The sequence below is a fragment of the Mesoplodon densirostris genome, chromosome 8, assembly GCF_025265405.1.
Source record: "Mesoplodon densirostris isolate mMesDen1 chromosome 8, mMesDen1 primary haplotype, whole genome shotgun sequence".
NCBI lineage: Eukaryota > Metazoa > Chordata > Mammalia > Artiodactyla > Ziphiidae > Mesoplodon > Mesoplodon densirostris.
In genome coordinates, this window is record NC_082668.1 from 22,017,783 (window position 1) to 22,038,918 (window position 21,136).

Consider the following 21,136-nt stretch of genomic DNA (forward strand, 5'->3'; position numbering starts at 1 on the left):
CTAAGGAATGGCCTGTCAGTGTTCATACTCAGTAAATCACAGCCCTAATTATAATTCACCAAAATGCTTTTCAGAATTAGTCAGAGGCTCAGTAATACTCATTAGCAGATAAAATAAAAAATGGCCATTGGAAAGGCCATCCATCTTAGGATACCAGGTCAGGTAAAGGCTGTCATTTATCTCAAGAAGTTTTCAAAAACAAGATGTCTATTCTGGATTTCAAAAGTTTCTGTTCTGGATTTTGAGGTTTATAATAGGGACATTATATATTAACCCAGCACCTGACAGGAGTACAGACTGTCGATACATAAAATGAGTCAACACAATAATACCTTAATGTTATATTAAAATGTTATCAAGATTCAGAAGTGTTATGTAAGAGGAAAATGGCAGTGTTTCCTTGTTTAATCTCTTTAGAGAAAACATTCAACACCTTCCAAAGTCCTACAAAATGAGTCATCTCCCTTCTTGCTGCAGTCACAAACATCTGGGGCCATGTGCTTGTTGGCCTCTGACTTAACATTTATTTACTCCCTCTGTTCTCTGCAAAGATGTTTCCAACAAAGTGAAAGGAAGTCATTTGTTGTGGGTTTTTTCCCTCCATTGTACAGAGCCAAAAGAGCAGTAGGTTCATTCAGCTGTCACGCATTATATATAAAGGACTGGAAAACCATCTCAAATGATTTTGCTGAGCCCAGGCATCATTCAGGATGTTTCACAGTTTAATTCTTCTCATGATCTCAATCAACGCCTTATGAGAATTTTACTTATTGAAGAGGTGCACATTTTGCATATGTCAGCAGTTAAATCATTTTTAAATGTCGAACAGTTTACATAGCCAATGGCACACTTATAAAACAAAATAAGGTGACAATAAAGATCAAGCATTTAAATCAAATAAGTATATGATCAGGTCAGTCATTAAGAGAATTAAAAGGAATAACATCTATCAGCAGCAAATAAAAATCTAAGCAAGCAGTCCAGTCTGCCGCCAATTAAATCCACATGTAAATTACAATCACTGTTTTAAAGCAAAAACTTAACAAGAAACACTTGCCTGGTAAGAAAACAAGTCTGTGTTTTAATGAAGGTTACAGAAACAGAAATCTGTCACAAAGAAGCTTCTACTTGTGTCTCTTTACTATAGGATATAAATTGGCCATTGTGGTTAGAGGCTCTGTGTATTATTGGCCAGGGTCCAACCAGAAGACCAGAAATCACTGAATATTTAACCAGGAAATTTAATGCAGGCAACTGTTACACAGGTGATAAAGAAGTATTAAGCCAACTGAGAATGGGTGCTGTAACCCAGAGATTAGGAACAGCAAGAAGCTCCTAGCACCCCGGCACTGTGGAGGAAAAAAGAACAGGGCAGAAAAGAAATGAGAGGGGGTATAACTAAAGCTCAGGGGCCTGTCCTATGGGAGCCAAAACCGTGGAGGACTTGGAGCTGCTGCCCTACTCGGTAAAGGAAAAAGAGAAATATCCTGGCTTCTCCCTCCTTCCTTACTTCCCACCAATCTCTCACACTGGCTGAACCCAGTAGGAAGCCAGTAGCTGTGGGAGCCTGGAAAATGCAACCTGCAGAGGCTGGACCTGCCCCAGTCCTCCCCCCAGAGCTGGTGCACACAGGGGAAGGGTGAGCTACATACACTTCCCTTTCCTTCAGGTTTATGGTGAAACACGGCCAACAGGTTCCACACAATTGTGTGGACCATGTTGATAAACCTGAGTAACAACAAGTGACTGAACCCTTCCCATGGTATTCATGTCCTTTCAGGAGCGAATGCACTTCTGAAAATATAAGTACCAAAAAAAGGTATCCTAGATATTTTCCCTCTCAATGACATTTTATGCTGTCTTAAATAGCCTTTCTGCTTCCACTTCCAAAAGAGTTTGGATCTAAGATACCAAGAATTTGTCCTGAATGTCTGTGCTCCTTGGTCTGGTGTTATTCTCGTTTTTAGTCTTACAGTCTTTAATAGAATCTGCTTACTGGGGAAAAATAAATCACTGGTGGCAACAAAAGAAACTGAGAATTAGGGAAAAAGTATAAGCTTTATGAACCTGAAAGTGACATTCAACTGTTGTCTTATTTTTAAGCAGGTGGCCTGGGGGGTAGACACAGCTCTGTCCTGCACTTTGCCTCTGCCCCAGCCTTCCCCCTTTTAGAAACTGTTGTGCTAGATTCTTTGCCCCAGACTTCCTCATCTAACAGGCAGAAGAAGTCGCCTGCCCCTCTTTTAAGAACAAAGTCAGTAGATACGACAGAGAATACCACAGCAGTAATATTATGCATGATCAGTAGCACAGGAAATTGTACAAAGGTATATAAAGCACTGACCACTTCAACAGTACAGATACAGCCCTGGTTGTTTTTATTATTGTTATTATTTTTCTTACCAATAACTAAAAAACTCAATTAAAACCTCAACGTTTAAGCTCCATAAGTTTAGTCACAGCCCATTTTTTCCATGCTTAACAATTTTCTCATTAAATGCAGTCATTTCTTACAAATTGCACTAATAAAAGTAAGTCCTGCTGGGTGTTTTCCCCCCTTTTTAAATGCTAACTTTTCATTGATGTGTTAAATTAAAACCCCAGGCACAGGAGCACAGTAAATGCAAAACCTTTACTGTTAGACTCCAATCCTGCAGACTATGAGATCTCTCTTGTTTTATTTTTGGAGTCCTACTGTGTAGCCACAGGAAGAAAGATTTTGAAGGTCTCTTGGTCTTAGCTCACTCTAGAAAAAAGGTGATAGTGTAAGCTAATGAGAAACTAAAAAAATGGCATCTGGTTCAGCCCACTGGCTTCAAGACGAGTTTATGTAGGGAACATTATGACAAGTCTTTTCCATTCTGGATGAATAATATTTCGCAACTTAAATAACTGGGTGTAAGACCATACCTGTTCCCAAGACAGCTGGAAATTTTTAAGTTTGCTGGCCAATGGGTGGGTTTCATGGCATTCTATGGTCTTTTAATTTTTTTTTACTAAAAACACTCAATTTAACTATTAAAGACCCACTAAACATGTCCCATAAAACCTGAAGGTTATTCGTTCATATTTACAGGGCATATAGCAGTTACCTAAAGAACAAGGAACATCCACTCTTTAGTTTAACTAATTCCTCCATTTCCAGAAAGGAGTGCACTTAAAGTAGTGCAAAACTGGGACATGATGTTAACATAAGAAAGAAACTAAAGGAAGTTCTTTTCATCAAATGACGAAGTGATTTTTTTAGCTCATTTATGTAATGTACACATGCTATATGCTTGGCAGTATGCGTTGAGGTTGGGAGTAGGGAGTGGAGAGGGCAGAGAAAGAGCATCTCCAAGATTTTCTTTTTTTATTTCTCCATAGTTTTCTAAGGTCCTAAAACAAATTCTAAAACTTGGTGAAGCATACTAAAATATGATAATTTACTAAATACTGAAGTGATACAGAAGAATTCAGAACACCGTCTAGACTTGATCCCATTCTAAATGAGTGGTAGGAGGGAGGCAGAATGCAAGATGACAGTAGGACTGTAGTAATACTGTACTAATAGTGCTGTAGTAATTTTATAGTATCTGTCTAGCTTCATACCTGAGTGGTTGTCATCAAACTAATACAGGAAGTTGGCAGAAGGAACCAAGTAGCCATAGAAACACTGCAGCCAAGAGAAAATGCTCTGGAACAGACCAATCTGGCAATGGGATCCAATTAAAAGTTGGTAATTGAATGGAATTGAAATTCATGGATCAGCTGAAGAGATGCAGTGAGTGACGAGTCAGACTCCTCAGCAAGGAGAGAAGCAGGCGGCCACTAGTTGAATGTGCTTCTGTGGATGATGGAGGAGGGGAGGCAGTGCAGTGTTTTACAATGCCTCAAGAATTTGACTCATTCTTAAATGGAAATATCAAGTACCAGAGATTTTCAAACCATATTCCATGTAGTAAATCTTCTTAAAAATTGGTAAATAATGATGTACTGTGTTTATATTGTATCTTTCCTTAAGGAACCCTCATTTTTTTTTATCTTTTTCTGATTTTGTGAAGAAAGTTGTATAATATTCTAGAGCTCAAAATACAGAGATGTTATTTTTCTCTACTTCTTCTTCGATGAGGCTAAGATTTATAAATCAATACAGAGAACCTGAGGATTAGTTCTGCTCTAATTCAAAAATTCAAATCGTTAAACACAGTGATGGAAACAAAAAAATTACTACTAGCCGGCAGTACTCAGAAAGCATAAAAATAAATAGAGGTTTTATTTGTCCCACTGATGGCAGACCAGCAGCAGCATCTTTGATAATGAATCATATTACAATAAAACTACTACTGGGCATTAGTAACCCAGCATACACTGGCTCTTAAACCTCAAGAATCTCTTTAGGGGAAATTTGGGGGTGAGAAAAAAGAATGGACATTCTTTGTGGAAGAAATATCACGAGCAAACATACAGAAGAGCCAGAAAGCCAAGAGTATCAGCAGGAGTACAGTTTGGTTTGAGTACAGGGTGCACAGAGGGGACCTGTAGAAATATGGGTCTAGAATGGTGGGATGGGACAAGGTTGTGGAAAGTCTTGGCTGGGGGACTAATTTCAAAGAAACAGAGAGTGACTAAGAAGGGCTGACCCATAATCAGATCTGTGCTATAAGAAGCTAAAATCTGTACTAACATATGAGATGAGTTGAACAAGAAGAACTTTGAGGGTAATTAACATACGATGCTATAACTGTCCAATGGTAAAATAATGAAAGCCTAAATTAGTGTTTTTTACGATGGAAAGAAAAAGACAGATATGAAACAGCTGGATTAGAAAGTGATTAGAAATTAGAAGAAACTTAGAAATGGCACAAAGTGGTCAGAAATGCTCATCAACAGTAAGCTCAAGAGAAAAAATAACAGCAGTAACAAAAACCCCTTATTTCTGGAGAAAGTCCTGTTAGCACTCATAGCACTAGGACACCCCATCACTTTGGGATACCTTTCTCTGGGCCCTTTCCTATCCAGCCTTTTATGGCTCAGGTCATGCCAGCCTCTTCCATGAATTCTTCCTCAAACTGGTCAACCCACCTGCTTCTATACCCATATTCTGCATCCTTCCTATTGGCTTGGATGAACTATCTGTGTGTGCATCTATCTAAGTTACCCCTTCCATCTGTGCCCTAGATCCCACACCTCTCCCCCACTTAAGGATCTCGCCCATTCTCATGTCTTTATAGACCATCTCTATGACTTCTCCCAGATTTATATTGATAAGCCAGGACTTTTCCCTGAAGTCAAGACCTATATAACCAACTTAGTATGTCTTTCCCTTCTCAGTAAATGCCAATTCCTTCCAGTTGCTCAGGCCCAAAAACTTAACAGTCACCCTTGACTTGTTTCCTTCTCTCACATCCTGTTTTCAGACTGCCAGCAAAACCTGCCAAGTCTACTTTCAACATATATCGAGAGTCTGACCTCTTCTCGCTACCTCCTTCACTACCTCTCTCACTTGGATCACTGCAGTAGCCTTCTAACTCATCTGCCTACTTCAACCTCGCCCATTCTCATCACGGCAGCCAGAGTACCTTTTAAATCAGATCATCCTCTACTTACAACTCTTTAGTGGTTTCCCATTTCACTCAGAGTAAAAGCAGAAGGTCTAGGAGGCCCTATGTGATATGTGCCCCCAGATACCTCTCTGATCTCACCTCCGCTTCTTTCCTCCAGACACACTGGTTTCCCTGATGCTCCTGGGCAATGCTCGCTCTTGTGTGCAAAGCTTTCCCCAGAGATATCCCACCAGGCTCTATCTTCCACTTTCCTCGATTCTCTGTTCAAATGATAACCAAGCAACAAGCCGTCCTTGATCCTCTACATAAAATCACAAGCCCCGCACAACCCCAGCATTCACCATCCCACTATCCTGTTTTAAGTTTTCTCTGTAGTGCTGTCATGAGTTGAAGAGTGTTCCCCCCCAAATTCAAGTTCTTTCCAGAGCCTCAGAATGTGACCTTATTTGGAAATAGGGTCCTTGCAGATGTAATCAATTTAAGATGAGTTCATAAAGGGGGGGGGAGCTAATCCAATATGACTGATGTCCATATAAGAAGAGGTCAATTTGAACACAGTCACACAGAACTCCAACTGAAGATGAGGCAGAGACTGGAGTGATGCATCTACAAGCCAAGGAACACCAAGGATTGCCAGCTGTCACCACAGCTAGGAGAGGGCCATGGAATGGATTCTCCTTCAAAAGTCCTTAGATAGAACCAACCCTGTTAACACCTTTATTCTGGGCTTCTAACCTCCAGAACTGAGAGAAAATAAACTTTTGTTGTTTTAAGCTAGCCAGTTTGTTTGGTTACAGCAGCCCTAGAACAAAGATTTTATTTGTTTATTGTCTGTATCTTGCCACAATGACTAGCACGTAATAGGCATTCAACAACCATTTGCTGAATGGATGAATAAATGATCAAGGCCTCACTGAGTTACTCCTCTAAAAGCTTCATGTCTAAAAGACATGAAGATGTCTTTTTGTATTCCTTCAATTTAAATCCATACACTGTGTATTCAGTACTGGCTATCACTGGGGGAATGGACAGTCTAGAATTCTGATCACCACCCTTTACCTTAATTTTATAGAGATATAAATGGTTAAAATAAAGCTCTATGGAAAGGGAAAATACATAGACAAAGAGTAATGGGCTATGTAAGATGTATGCAGGTATGTGTGGATAAGATATCATTTCCACATTATCATGACTATATATGCAGGCATCTTTGTGGTTGTCACTTACTAAGTATGAATTAGCCCCACCCCATCTTGTTGTAAGCTCTTTTTTTCCCTCTTAGGTCAAGATGCTTGATCCTATGAGGAATGGGAGGTTCTCTAAAATGTACTGCCTGTGGCTATAACCTCAATTTACCATACACTAAAACAATTAACCATCTTGACTATGATATAGAACAGTAATTCCTATGAAGTGAGAGAAAGCAAGACAAAGGATGTGGGTATAAGGAGGGTTTGGAAGAGAGGGGGACAATGAATGAAGAGCGTTCCCCTTTTTATGTACTACTGAATTACTATTTGACTTTTTTCCAATGAGCATGTATTTATTTTTTAATGAGAAGCTGAAGAAGCAATTAAGTCATCTTGAAACATATAAGAGACTATTACATAAGTTAACAATAAACAATTGTTTGTATATTTAGTGAGTTCTAAATGGAAAGACATTTTTCATGGGTTGACATTTACTGATGGCAGTTACTCAGGACCCTTCTATTTCACTGATCCTTTTATTTCTTTTTTGTTTTATTCTTTCTCTACCACCTACTTCCTTCTCTTTATTACTCATATACTTAAAGGAGAGTACGAAAAAGGACCTTAGGAATTATTTAATTTCACCCACCATCCTCAGGATAGTCTACCAATTTGAACCAGATTTGTGGCAGGCAAATTTTATCATTAGTTTGTAGATTCAACCTTCCCTGTAATTCTATACATTTAAAATTCCAATGTGTAAGTCCTGCTGGCTTCATTATAGTCCATCTAAGAGTAATTAGAAATGGGACAATTATGAGATAATTGGGATAATCCAAACTTATGTATGAGGCAAATAATGAATCAAACAAAATACACCCATGCTTGAGAAAAAGAGCACCAAAGAAAAAACAAATGAAAGGAGGGAGCAATGAACCTATGAATGTTCCCAATCTTTAAACACTGAACTAAGACTTGCTAACAAGTTCCTGAAATCTCCACAGTTTTTCCTGTACTGAGTAAGCTTGTCATTTACTAATGCAAATGAATTCCTCCCATGAAGCAGAGGATTCTGAATCACAAACATAATCCTGTGATACGTACATCTAAGTTTTGTTTTTTTTTTAAACCCCAATACCTGAAGACCTTTATTTAAAATACACTCTATTACTTGAACTGACAATGTTTTCTTTATTAGTACTCTAGAAATTCACTTGGGTTTCTAGATATTTGTTTAGCTAGGTGAGGCAAAAAATTATAAAGGTGTTAATAGCCCACAAGGTCTCAAGGTGAATAACCTTCAATACTCAAAACATCATGGAGAAAACTAGACATAAAATCACCAAAGATATAGATTTGAAAAAACTATCATCCAAACTGGCCAAATTGACATTTACAGAACCCTCAACCTAGCAACAATAGAATACATATTCTTTTTTTTTTTTTTTTTTTTTTTTTGCGGTATGCGGGCCTCTCACTGTTGTGGCCTCTCCCGTTGCGGAGCACAGGCTCCGGATGCGCAGGCTCGGCGGCCATGGCTCACGGGCCCAGCCGCTCCGCGGCATGTGGGATCTTCTTGGACCGGGGCACAAACCCGTGTCCCCTGCATCGGCAGGCAGACTCTCAACCACTGCGCCACCAGGGAAGCCCAGAATACATATTCTTTTAAAGGGCATATGAAACATTTGTCAGAATAGACTATATGCTAAGCTATAAAACAAGTCTCAATAAATTTAAAAGGACTGAAGCCATTCAAAATATGTTCTCCAGTTACAACAGAATTAAATTAAAAATCAGCAACAGAAATAAATTTGGGAATTTCCTAGTATTTGGAAATTAAACAACACAGTCTTAAATAATCCAGCACAGTTCTAAATGATCCAAAGGTCAAAGTAATCACAAAAGAAATTAGAAAGCATTTCTAATTGAGTGAAAATGAAAACACGTTATCACAATTCATAGTGTGCAGCTAAAGAACTGGCTAGATGAAAATGTATAGATTTAAATACCTATGTTAGAAAAGAAGTTTCAAATCAGTAATCTAAACTTCCACCATAAAAAACTAGAAAAAAAGCAAATTACCAAATCCAAAGCAAGCAAAAGGAAGGGAATAATCAAGATCAGAGCAGAAATCAATGAAATTTTTAAAAAATATAATGGAGGAAAATCAATAAAACTAAAAGTTAGGATCTTCTATAAAAGAGAAACAAAGCCCATAAACCTTTACTTACACTGACCAAGAAAACCAGAAGATACAAATTACCAAAATCAGGAATAAAGCAGGCATATAACTATAAACCACAGAACTTAAAAATATTGTAAGGGAAAAATAATATGAACAATGTTATGCCAACAAATTAGACAACTTAGATGAAATGGACAAATTCATATAAAGACACAAATTACCACCAATGACTCAAGAAGAAATAGAAAATCTGCCTAACTCTATCATAAGTAAAATGACTGAATTAGTTTTAAAAAGCTTCCCACAAAGAAACCAGGTCCAGAAGGCTTCACTGGCAAATTCTATCAAATGTTTAAAGAAGACATCATACCAATTCTGAAGAGGAGGAAAGGATACTTCTCAACTCATCCTATGAGGCCTGTATTCCCCTGATACCAAAGTCAGACAAAGACATCACAAGAAAACTACAGAAAAGTATCCCTCATGAATATACACAGAAAAATCCTACCAAAATATTAGCAAAATGAATTCAGAAACATTCAAAAAGGATTATTTACCATGACTGACTGGAATTTATCTCTGTAATGCAAGGCTGGTTTAACAACTGAAAACCAATGAATACAGTATACCATATAAATAGAAGAATAAAACCCACATAATCATCTCAATAGATGTAGAACGTGCATCTGACAAAACTCAACATTCATTCACAATAAAAACTCTCAATCACATAGGAATGGAAGAAAACTTCTTCAAGATGATAAGGGGAATTGGAGAAAACTCAGAACTAACATCATACTAATGGTGAAAGTCTGAAAGCCAACACTGTACTGGATGTTCCAGCCAGTAAAATTTTAAAAAAAAGAAAAAAAAGAAAAGCATACAAGTTAGAAAGAAAGAAGTAAAACTGCCTTTATTTGCAGATAATATGATCCTGTAAGTAGAAAATCCTAAGGAGTATATAAAAACAACTAGAACTAATAAACAAGTTTAACAAGGCTGCAGGATATAAGGCCAATATATGAAAATCAATATTTCTATATACTAGCAAGACAGTCGAAAAATAAATTTTTAAAAATTTCATTCACAATTGCATTAAAAATTAAAAAACACTTGGCAAAAATTTAACAAAAGAAGTGCAGGTCTTGTACACTAAAATCTATAAAACGTTATGGAGAGAAAGTAAACAAGATTTAAATAAATGGAAAAAGAATCCATGTTCATGGATTAGGAAATACAATATCGTTAAGATGGAGATTCTTCCTTAATTATTTTATATACTCAATGCCAATCCCTATCAAAATCCCTGAAAATCGAAAAGCTGATCCTAAAATTTATATGGAAATGTGAAGGACCTAGATTATCCAAAACAATTTTAGAAAAGAACAAAATTGGAAGACTTATGATACAGTATTTCAAAACTTACTATAGAGCTAAAGTAAACAAAGCAATGTATTAGTGAAGGACAGGCATAGATCAATGTAATTAAATTGAAGACTACAGAAATAAACTCTTACACTTATGGTCAAATAATTTTCAACAAGGTGAAAAGGCAATTCGATGGGAAAAGGACAGTCTTTTCAACAAACGGTGCTGGGACAATTAGTTATCCCTCTGAAAAACAATGAACCTACACAATTACCAAATACTCATTTACAAAAATCAACCCAAAATGAATTATAGGCCTAAAACTTTCAAAAAAAAACACAGGAGAAAATCTTTGTGACTTGGGCTAGGCTAAGATTTCTTATAGATGACAACAATATGACAGCCCATAGAAGAATAAAAAAATGATAAACAAGATAGAAGATATAAGAATGGCTAATAAGCACATGAAAACTGGTCAGTATCATTCGCAGTCCTTAAGAAACTGCAAACTAAAACCACCATGATACACTGACACATTCACACTAAAATAGCTATAACTGAAAAGACTGACAATACAATGTTATCAAGGATGTGGAGAAAGTGGAACCCTCATTCACTGCCAGTGGGAATATAAAATGGTATGCCACTTGTGAAAAGAGTTTGGCTATTTCTTAAAAAGTTAAACATAAACTTCCCATATGGTTCAGCAATTCCACTCCCACCCAAGAAAACTGAAAACATACAAAGACTTGTATGCAAATGTCCATAGCAGCATTATTTGTAATAGCTAAAAACTGGAAACAATCCAAATATCCATTAATTGGCAAGTGGATAAACAAACTGTGGCATATTCATTAAAATGGAATATTATTCAGCTCAAAAAGAAGTCAATTATTGATACATGCTACAATATAGACAAACTTCAAAAACCTTATGCTAAGTAAAAGAAGTCAGATGTGAAACACTGCATATTGAGTGATTCCATTTACGTAAAATTTCCAGAAAAGACAAAGCTATAGAGACAGAAAATAGTTGCTTGAGGTGGTGGTGGGGAAAAAAAGAACTGACTACACACTGCAACGGGGAACTTTCTGGAGTTGAAGGAAAAGTTCTTTAACTGGGGTGTGGTGATGACTGTATAACCTTTTCCATTGATAAAGGATCAGTAAATTGCACTTAGAATGAGTATACTTTATAGTAGAAAATTATACTTCAATGAACTATTTAAAAACTGGCAATAAATAAGTGCAATTCAACTGAGAGATTTGTGGAGATTTACCACAGAGAGAGAGGAGACACTAGATGTTTCTTTTACAGAATAACTGCTGAAAAGCTCAGACAGTAAATCTTATCCTCAATGTCCCAAGAAAACACTACTAGATTCCAAGGGCAAGAGAATTATAGTTAGATAGTTCTCATATAATGGCTCCTGACTCCAATGGCCTACCAATGAAATACAGTGACTAACTTGAGTATTACAGTTGCATCTCATTACCACTAAAAGACATAAAGAGATAAAATACAGGATTTCAGCAGTTTAATCTGACAAAGGAAAAGAAAATGAGCCTGTATTAGTCAGCTCAGGCTGACATAACAAAATATCATGGGCTAGCTGCCTTCAACAACAGAAATTTATTTTGTCACAGTTTGGAAGCCGGTGCCAGCATGGTCAGGTTTGGGTGAGGGCTCTCTTCCTGGCTTGCAGACAGTCACCTTCACATCACAGAGAAAAAAAAGCGAGAAAGAGAAGAGGAGAGTGCAAACTCTGGTGTCTCTTTTTATAAGGGCACTAATCGCATCATGAGGGCTCCACCCTCATGACCTCATCTAAACCTAATGACCTCCCAAAGGCCCCATCTCAAAATACCATCGCATGAGGAGTCAGGGCTTTAATATATGAATTTTTGGGGGAACACAATTCAATCCACAGCAGGGTCTTTAATCATAACTATTAACTAAAGATTTTTCTGCAACTGTCCATAAGGAACTGCAAAAAAAAAAAAAAGTTAATTTATGCCCAAGGACATCTACACTGATAATATTCTCAAGCCCTGCTGAAACTGTGTTCTATATCTGAACCAAACTTCTCTCCCTTTTCTGACCAAAGAAACTAGTATGCCATTTTAAAAATTTTATGTAGATATGGAAACAGACAGGACTAAGTATAACAAATTATACTTGCCACTTCTTTCTGTGTAAGCATACTTTTTGCCCTGTGCTTATAATTTGAAAGGGGGAGGGGACCAAAATACTTTTATTGCCTTTAAATGGGACTCCAAGCTGTTTCTAGGTTCCTCTTAACACATTTCAGCCCATTAGTTACTATTTTAACAAAAGCCTAACATCCTTTCCTAAACATCTTAATTGGTTAAGAGCTTCTGCTGTTTGCCACAAGCAGTCACTTTAAGTCATTGATGAAAGCAGTTTGCACATCAGCACAACCTGAAATCAGTTTCCTTTATCAACCAGCTGGGCTTAAGAAACAATCGTGAAGACAATTCTCCAATTCAAGGAGAACCAAGTGCAATGCCCTGCATGACAGTGATCTACCATGCACCATGAATTTATAGGCAATAAAGAAAAAACCAAATTGCCGTTAAGTACTTCAACAGCTCTTTGCTTCACAAATCATTCTCATTAGCACTTCCTGCAAGGGTGAACTCCAACAGCAAGTTGGATAACACACCTTTTCTCCAAAGCACCCATCATTAATTCTGTGTTTCCAGCAGCTGGCACAGGTCATCAAAGCAAGCCAGTGGGTCACTACGTTAAATGCAGACTTGAATGGACTCTGTTCTTCTAGCTGTTCTGACACAGGGAAAGCATTCATATGAGTTCCAAATTTTCAGCCAGAGGGAAAAATATTCTATTTTTAACATAAAAAGGGAAAAAAATACTCAGCAGGTTTAAGGCAAGCAACTTTACCACCTGGCATGAGAAAACAAAACACTGGGAGAATGAAAATGCTGTTGTGTATCACATACAGACATCCTTTAATGCTCTCAGGAAGAAATCTTGGTGCTCACTGAGAGCTTACCTATAGCAAACAGGATTTGTACGCTCTCTTTTTTTAACAGATAGCCAGGCTACATTTTACAAGAGCCATACTCCGTAATTAGAGATATTCTGATCTACAGATTGACAGGAATTTGAAAAGATGCTAGAAGCTGAGTGAGAATGGACAGACGCCTTTTAGGGAGAATTGTGAAAACTGAAAACACTTACTTATAAAGTGGTTGTGTGTATATGACGGTCTTTGATTTCTATGCCATGTCTTTCTTATTTTTTTTTTGTCTTCATTTCAATGATTTCATTTTAATTATTTGGTTAATGAGTTTTATTATATTAAAATGTAAACTTCAGAGCAGTGCTGTGCTGTCTAATGAAATGTAAGCAACCAATGAAGATGTTTAAGCCACAGGAGGCCAAGAATTGGCTCTCTGGAATCTGATCCGCGTATTTGCAATAATCCGTGGAAAGTCATCTCAACTATTCTGGGCCTCAATCCATGCCACACGGAAGATGAACAAGACCCTAAGGGTCACTGATACACAATTACCATGTCAAATAATAACATACCCTTTTAGTAGGTATCCTTTACAATTCCAAATAAGCTGATTTTTGTTTTCAAATGAGACTACTTGTCATTGATAAGTGAGGTGTAAAATAAGCCTGGATTGGGCTTCCCTGGTGGCACAGTGGTTGAGAGTCGCCTGCCGATGCAGGGGACACGGGTTCGTGCCCTGGTCTGGGAAGATCTCACATGCCGTGGAGCGGCTGGGCCCGTGAGCCATGGCCGCTGAGCCTGCGCGTCCGGAGCCTGTGCTCCGCAACAGGAGAGGCCACAGCAGTGAGAGGCCTGCATACCACAAAAAAAAAAAAAAAAGCCTCTAAAATAAGCCTGGATCCTCAAGTTCTGGAGTTTAACAATTTAAAACTAGACAAGTCAAAAAGAAAGCCAGTGAAGAACAAGATATTTAATAAAAAATATAAAAGTATAGACTAAACCTCTAGAATATGTAATCATGTATTTTCTCTCTTGTGATTAGATGGATCACTGCTATTTTGGGAAAGGACTAAGAAAGTATGTCAAACTGTTAAAAAACAAAACAAAACTTTTATACAGCTAAAGATACTTAAAATTTTAGTTCTGTTTGTATTTAGTACCTTTCTTTCAAGACGTTCAAGGTATTTAACGGAGGTTATTTTTCTTAAATTTATCAGCTCTGTGCAAAATAATAAAAGCTATATTTTTATCTTTTTATGTTTATCTGGAGAGAGCTATGATAGGTTACATAATCCATACCCAAGATTAATACACCATTAAAAAAAGAAAATACATAACACACACACACACACACAGGAAATTTCTCCTAGATCCCAACTCTTGAGAATCCACAGGTTAGGCTTGATTCAGGGCAGAAAATCATATAGTGCGTGTAAGTAAACTGCTGTACAAAGGGGATAGTACTCTACCCACAGAGTTGAAAAAATTATCTATTTGACTTTGCTGAATAATATAATTTTATTACTAATTGTGGTAATAACATTCTGCCTAATTTTGGGAGATCTTGCAGAAGTGAATTTTAAGAAATGTCCTTTAAAATTGAAAGGATGTTGTTTGAGGTATGAGAATAAGATAGGTTAGAGAAGAAAGGCAGCAGACTTGAGGATGAGATGTGATCCAAACAAAGTGAGAGAGAGGAAAGAGATGTGAGAAAAATGAAATATCTCAGTAGCCATAGAATAAAGTGATCCTCATCTATCAAATGGATGTGTGCACATTACACTCACTGCACATTAATCTAATGTTAAATAACAGACCCCAAATAGGAGTCCACACCACTTCTACTTAGGATGCCTTTTCTTGACAGGTTGGTTTTTCAACCAATCAGGCTCCTGTGAATTCAGTTTGGTGGAACAGAGCTCTGCCACCCTGTCACTGCTGAGGCGTCTCTGAGAACTCTGTGGACTCAGGTTCTCCAATAATCCACAACTACACACAACAGACACCACAGATGATGGTGCTGATGTGCTTACGAATACTATGTGAGGGAAACAACCCCACTTTCACAATTGAGCGATGATTATTATATATACAGCTGTGGTCAAGAATTTTCTATTTTAAAACTGTAGTAATAGAAGAGTAGGTGGGTAGTGAGGGAGAAGGAAAGGGACCAGAAAAAGAAGAGCACCCGACAATCAACGACATCTTACAGAAGCATCAACAGCCAAAAAGAACACGTTCCTGGGGTTCAGTGTTATCTACTCTATGCCAATAATCGTAGGACAAGAAACATCCCTCGCACCAAAAACTAGGTAAGAAAATGTGTAGCTGCCTACTGCTGATGTCAAGGGGATAGGGTCACAATACTCTCAGTATGACTCTGCTACTAGTACAGGTGAAAAGGAATTACACCCATACTTTAGTTTGTAACAATAGGTGAAAGGGCCAAGTTCTAACTAAGGGTAAAACTATCTATTATTAATCATGCTTTTGGCAACTGAATTTAAAAAACAGATACACTGGAGAGAAGAGAAGGGCTTCTGCCTCTAGAAGATTTGGGCTTGCAAGGTGAGTCCTGGCTCACAAAGAGCTTAGCAAAGAGATATCCAAGCAGAAGAACAAAGGTAGAAAAGTAATGAAGAAAGAAAATTTCTGGAGCTTGAAGCAAAAAAGGGAAGCCAATTTAGGACCATGAAACAGAACTAGTTGCTAACAAGTGGGCAGTCCCATTTTCTTGCAGCTCTGCAGAAAAGTCTGCCTTGGTGAGGTCACTGGTGATCTCTGACTGATAAGTCCCAGCTGGAGGTACAGAGGGACATCCACCATCACAGCACTACAACGTGCCAGCACTCAGTCATATTCAACAGAAAAGAACCGTCTACTCATCAAAAATCCTATCTATGGGCACAAGGTTTGAGATGCTTGACCTTATAATGTTTAAACAAAGAAGCGTGTAGGAAAGGAAGGCATTAGGAATCAGGACAAATAGTACTGCTAGGTAGAAAAATCCAGTATTTGAAGGAGACATGGATTTGAATCCCTGTGTGATTTGGAGGGGAAGTTCATTTCTTCCAGTTTTACAGTTTTTCCACCTGTAAAATGGGAATAATAATAATAATAATAATACCTATTATAATCTATATGCCATCGAGGGGCAACTTGCCCTTGTTATTTTCACAAGACTGCTTTAAATCCCCAATTAGTCTAGGAGAAACACTGTTTTCCTACGATGTAAGCAAATTCTCAGGAATTTACTCTCTCATGACCTCTTTAGACTCTGGCCTCTGGTGCTCTTAGGAGCTTTCTCTGCTCTGCCTGAAGGACTTTCAGACCCAAAACTGCCTCCTCACCAGTTTCCCCAGATGGAGCACTGAAGCCAAGCATTCCAGAGTTTTACTGACACCGAGTATCTGCAGTCATGAGTTGGGACTGTACTGCAGAACGCTGTGCCCTTACATAAATTCATTCATTTCCTCTCCCTCTTACCTGTTCTCCTCATCCCCTTCTCTCCTGAACTAGCTCTAGTTTTTCCACTTCTACGGTGCTAGCAGCTTCCCCTCCTCTGAACCCCAGCACTAGCCAACAACCAAGCCTGGGGACAGAGACTCAAGTCTCTACCCCAAAGACTTATCAAAGTATTTTCCCAGTTAACATAATTTTCTTTTTCAGAAAATTCTGACACCAGCTGTTGAAGCTCTAATATTTTCTCCACTTGCTCACGTGACTCTGCAGGACTGCTATGTGGAATAACTGAGACAAAGAGTAAGTGCCAGCACAATGACCTGAACTAACTAGTAGGCTGCCTTTATAATGGTGATGATGCTAGATTTAGTCCCTGAAGAGATCACAGCTACACCAACCAGGAAGACCAATTACTTCCAAAGGGACGACCTTTGACTTTGGCTGATGTAATCCATAACATATCATCAAAAGGTAAGAAGGCCTCAATCTGTCTTCAAAAACACAACCACCATGATAGATGACCGAGTTTGTTGACTTGTCACAGCTGTGTTTCTGCCCTCTTCCAAACACACAGTCACAATATGTAGCCTGAGATAACACAGGTACAATGCTGTGAAAGCCGCCTTTGGGTAACCCAGTATTTGAAGGAGAGAAATTCTGAAGTACTGTTTCCCCCAATCCTTCTGGAAGCTGTCACTTTAAGTTTAGATTTCCTCCTTCTATTTAGATGTAGCTTTGTTTTATGTTAAAACTCAAGGTTTTCTTCTATACGTCAGTCTTTAAGAGGGCAAAAAGCTCTTCCCCATTCTCAGAACACAAAACGTACACACCCCACCTAAAAGAATGCAGATTACCATGAGGATGGAGCTGGTCTTCCTCAGGGAATTCTCATGGGCTTGGCCTCTGTGTTCCCACCAACAAGATTTGGCCTGGCAGATTATATGCTCTCAGCTGGTTATAACTGCCTTTGGGCAACAGCACAGGAAGTCTAGGCATCTTGCTAGGATTGTCACACTCTAAGTAGTAAGGCCCTTAGACATACGCTAGGTACTATAGATGATTAAAAAGCTGTAGCGTTTCTAGGCATTTAAGACTCATTTCCCCCCAAATGCCAAGAAGTTGGAAGAGAAGGTGCTGTGCACACATGAACATAAACACTCAGAGAAGGCAGCTCGCAGTCTTGACCCTGGGGAGCAATAATGAATGCAATACTGTTATAGACACAAACCTGCAGGATGACAGTTGCCAGCTGCCATTCATTAAAGGTGAATGAACAGGAACCTGAATGCGATCAAGTGAATGAATGTCAGTCTGAGACCCTCTATCCATCCCTCAAAGGTGTTTTAATATCAGCTCAAGCCTAAATGAATTCTAGGTTATATCTGAAAAGAAAAATGTGAGGACAGGGTCAATTTCAGAAGGATCAAATCTAAGGGAAGCAGTAAGGTCTTTCCAAGATTACTGTCAAGGGGCTGAAACTCTTAGGAGAGAACAAAAATTATATGTCTCAGAAAATAGGAAGATATGACACAAAAATGTTTTATTCCCAAAGGATTTCACTGAAGTGGAACTAAAAGCTCCAAGATTCTGGCCCACAGTTTTCTTAAGAGGGAGACCTACAAATTAGCTCGTCTCTGTTTAGCAGACCTGTGCTGAGTTTACCCTCCTGTGCTCATAACGTTACCTCGGTGAGCTTACTAACAAGGGACAGTCACAAAGATCCACCAGGAAAGAAAACTGCTATATAACGCATTATGACCAAAGGTGACACTTATTAGTCTAGACTTAAATCAGTTAACCTAATTAACCACGTTTCCTTAACTGCAATGCCTACGGCACATCTCTTACCTTCCTCAAAGCTGGTCTTCTTCTGCCTCACTAGAACACGGAAGTTTTCAGCAGGATTCACACTTCCAACCTAGAACACACCCACAGACAATGAAACTGCAGCTCACTTCTCTTTATGGCAGCACCCAGGCAAGACAAGACAGCTTAACATAATAAGTGTGTTCTCATAAAGTAGAGGCAAAGACAAAGTGAAGGCCCTTTTCTGTTCATTTTCATTTCTATGGATCTGTTAAAAGCTAGTGGATTCCTGTGGTCAAAGGGCTGTCCTCTGTCCGTATTTTCACTCACCTCTCCTCATGCAAACTGACTTCTTTCCAGAGGGGTCAGAAGTATGACCCAAGGCACCCAAGGCACCTGGCAGCCCAGTTTGAAGGCTTTATGTGGCAGACTGCCTGTCCATCCTGACACCCAACCAACTAGGAACGGGAGGATTCTGCAGTGCAGGGTCAGTTCAGAATATCTTTGTTCCACTAAGATAACGAGAAATAACAGCCTGATGCTTAATTCATTGAACTGTCCTTCCTGGGGGCTGCTGCTGACCCTCTGGCATTGAAGTTTGGGTAGACTATTCAAACATGCTCAAACTAAACATGTCCCCCAGAGTAAAAGCAAATCAGTGCTAGGTGGGAAAGTTTCAAAGATGAAAATCTCTGCCACACTATACGGCACTTTCTGATCATACCCATGTCTTTTACCTTCCGATCCCAACCTTAATAGGGCTTAAGTTCAGCTCGAGGGGGAGAAGACAATGGGATTCTACAATGGCTGGTAAATGTTCGTACAAAATGTACTAAAGTTTCCAGTCCACTCTGGTATAGCAGTCAGAAAAGCTCCCAGAATAAATAAGGTCATGATATTTTTTCCTTTACTACAAGACACTGAAATAAAATCCAAATCATTTTTCAGACATTCAGTTGTTCTGAGAGCATTACTTTTTCAGGTGGGGAAAAGGTATGCCCTAGGGCTAGCTATCCTTCCTAGTATATTTGGCTAGTGGTAAGGGACAATTTTTAAGATCCACTGATTCAAACTAATGCCCCTTAAAACAAGGCAATACGTTCAAGTTCCAGAAACCATCCCATTAAATAAAGAAGATCTCAAGTGTCAAAGGATACCTGGTTTGGGGAAATCCTAAACTAGTGAAACCTGTTATGAAGTTGTATATTACAAAAAAGAGAGTTATACTCTTAAAGCTTACATACTTGGAGATTAAGACTCGTATCACTAACCCCCCCACTTATCCTACCATTGTGACTAAACAGAAAGCTGCAAAATGCAGTTACCAAAAAAACTCTACGAAAGTGATGTTTCATGCTCTGTATACTATATAGTGCTCTACGTACTATATATCAATATAAATAATTCTATAGGTAATTCACTGACAATAATTAAAGGAAGGGCTTCCCTGGTGGTGCAGTGGTTGAGAGTCCGCCTGCCGATGCAGGGAACACGGGTTCGTGCCCTGGTCCAGGAAGATCCCACATGCCGCGGAGCGGCTAGGCCCGTGAGCCATGGCCGCTGAGCCTGTGCGTCTGGAGCCTGTGCTCCGCAATGGGAGAGGCCACAACAGTGAGAGGCCCATGTACCGCAAAAAAAAAAAAAAAAAAAAAAATTAAAGGAAGAAAGGAAAAAGTATGGGATGGACATGTATGGCTTATATGTTGAAAGGACCAAGGAAAGTGCTACATTAAAGGACTAACAAAAATTGATGCAATCTCCCCAAGCCCCAACCTTCCTGAAAGAGGGGAGCACACCAGACAAGTTCTGCTTACACGGGTTACACTGCCTTCAGCCAGGCTGGAGATACTAAAGTGGGCTTCATCTCCCTCGGTCTTCAGTTTTTTAGAGGTGGGTCCCTCTTCATGGCTGGAAAAGAAATAAATGTTTTTTTTTTCCTCTCCCCTTAAAACAGATCAAACAATACAAAACCAAGAATTGCTAATGTGAAAAGTAAAAATTTATTTTTCAAGACTCAAAAATAAGCAGCGGCACTTAGTCCTCCTTTACAAATGGCTGCCTCCTTTTCCCACCCTCTGGACTCCTGACAGCCTGACTGGAGCAGCCCTGGCTTTGTTTCCAGCAGTAGGGAAATCAGAATTAGCAGCTGCATCACGAAGCCCTTTCAAAAGATGAACTGCAAGCATAGGTAATGGAAACTTAGCACTTCAGTATGAAACCCATTTACCCTTCAGTTATTATTTGCTAGTTTCTGCCTGAGAATTGATAGCAATTAGCTTTCCATGTACATAGAAGACCTTTGTGTCTAAAAACCTGTCTTCTTCATCGTCTATGTGAGAGCTTTATAAGCTTCTACTTACAGCTGTCAAAACTTACTAGACAATCCTCAAACATGCAAGAGCTTGCTCTTAGAGAAGTCTTAAACTATAAAAAACCACTTTCAAAACAAAACTTTTAATCTGTTCCTTTATAAACCTAATTCTGTCTTGGGCAATATGCTAACAGAGTCCCAAAGCATCTGTGTGATAAGGGAAAGATGACTCGGAGGAAGTATATCAAACATCTTGCTTCA

At 38.7% G+C, this 21,136-nt stretch overlaps 1 protein-coding gene across 1 annotated transcript in view; it reads right to left on the reverse strand.

Annotated features, from left to right (window-relative positions):
- XRCC5 (X-ray repair cross complementing 5) overlaps positions 1-21,136 on the reverse strand; it is a 93,943-nt gene that overhangs the window by 24,143 nt on the left and 48,664 nt on the right. The window contains exons 15-16 of the mRNA XM_060106428.1: positions 20,379-20,472; positions 18,607-18,676 (exon numbers count right to left, since the gene is read on the reverse strand). Of these exons, the coding sequence (XP_059962411.1) occupies positions 18,607-18,676; positions 20,379-20,472 (164 nt within the window). The remainder of the gene's footprint in view (positions 1-18,606; positions 18,677-20,378; positions 20,473-21,136) is intronic.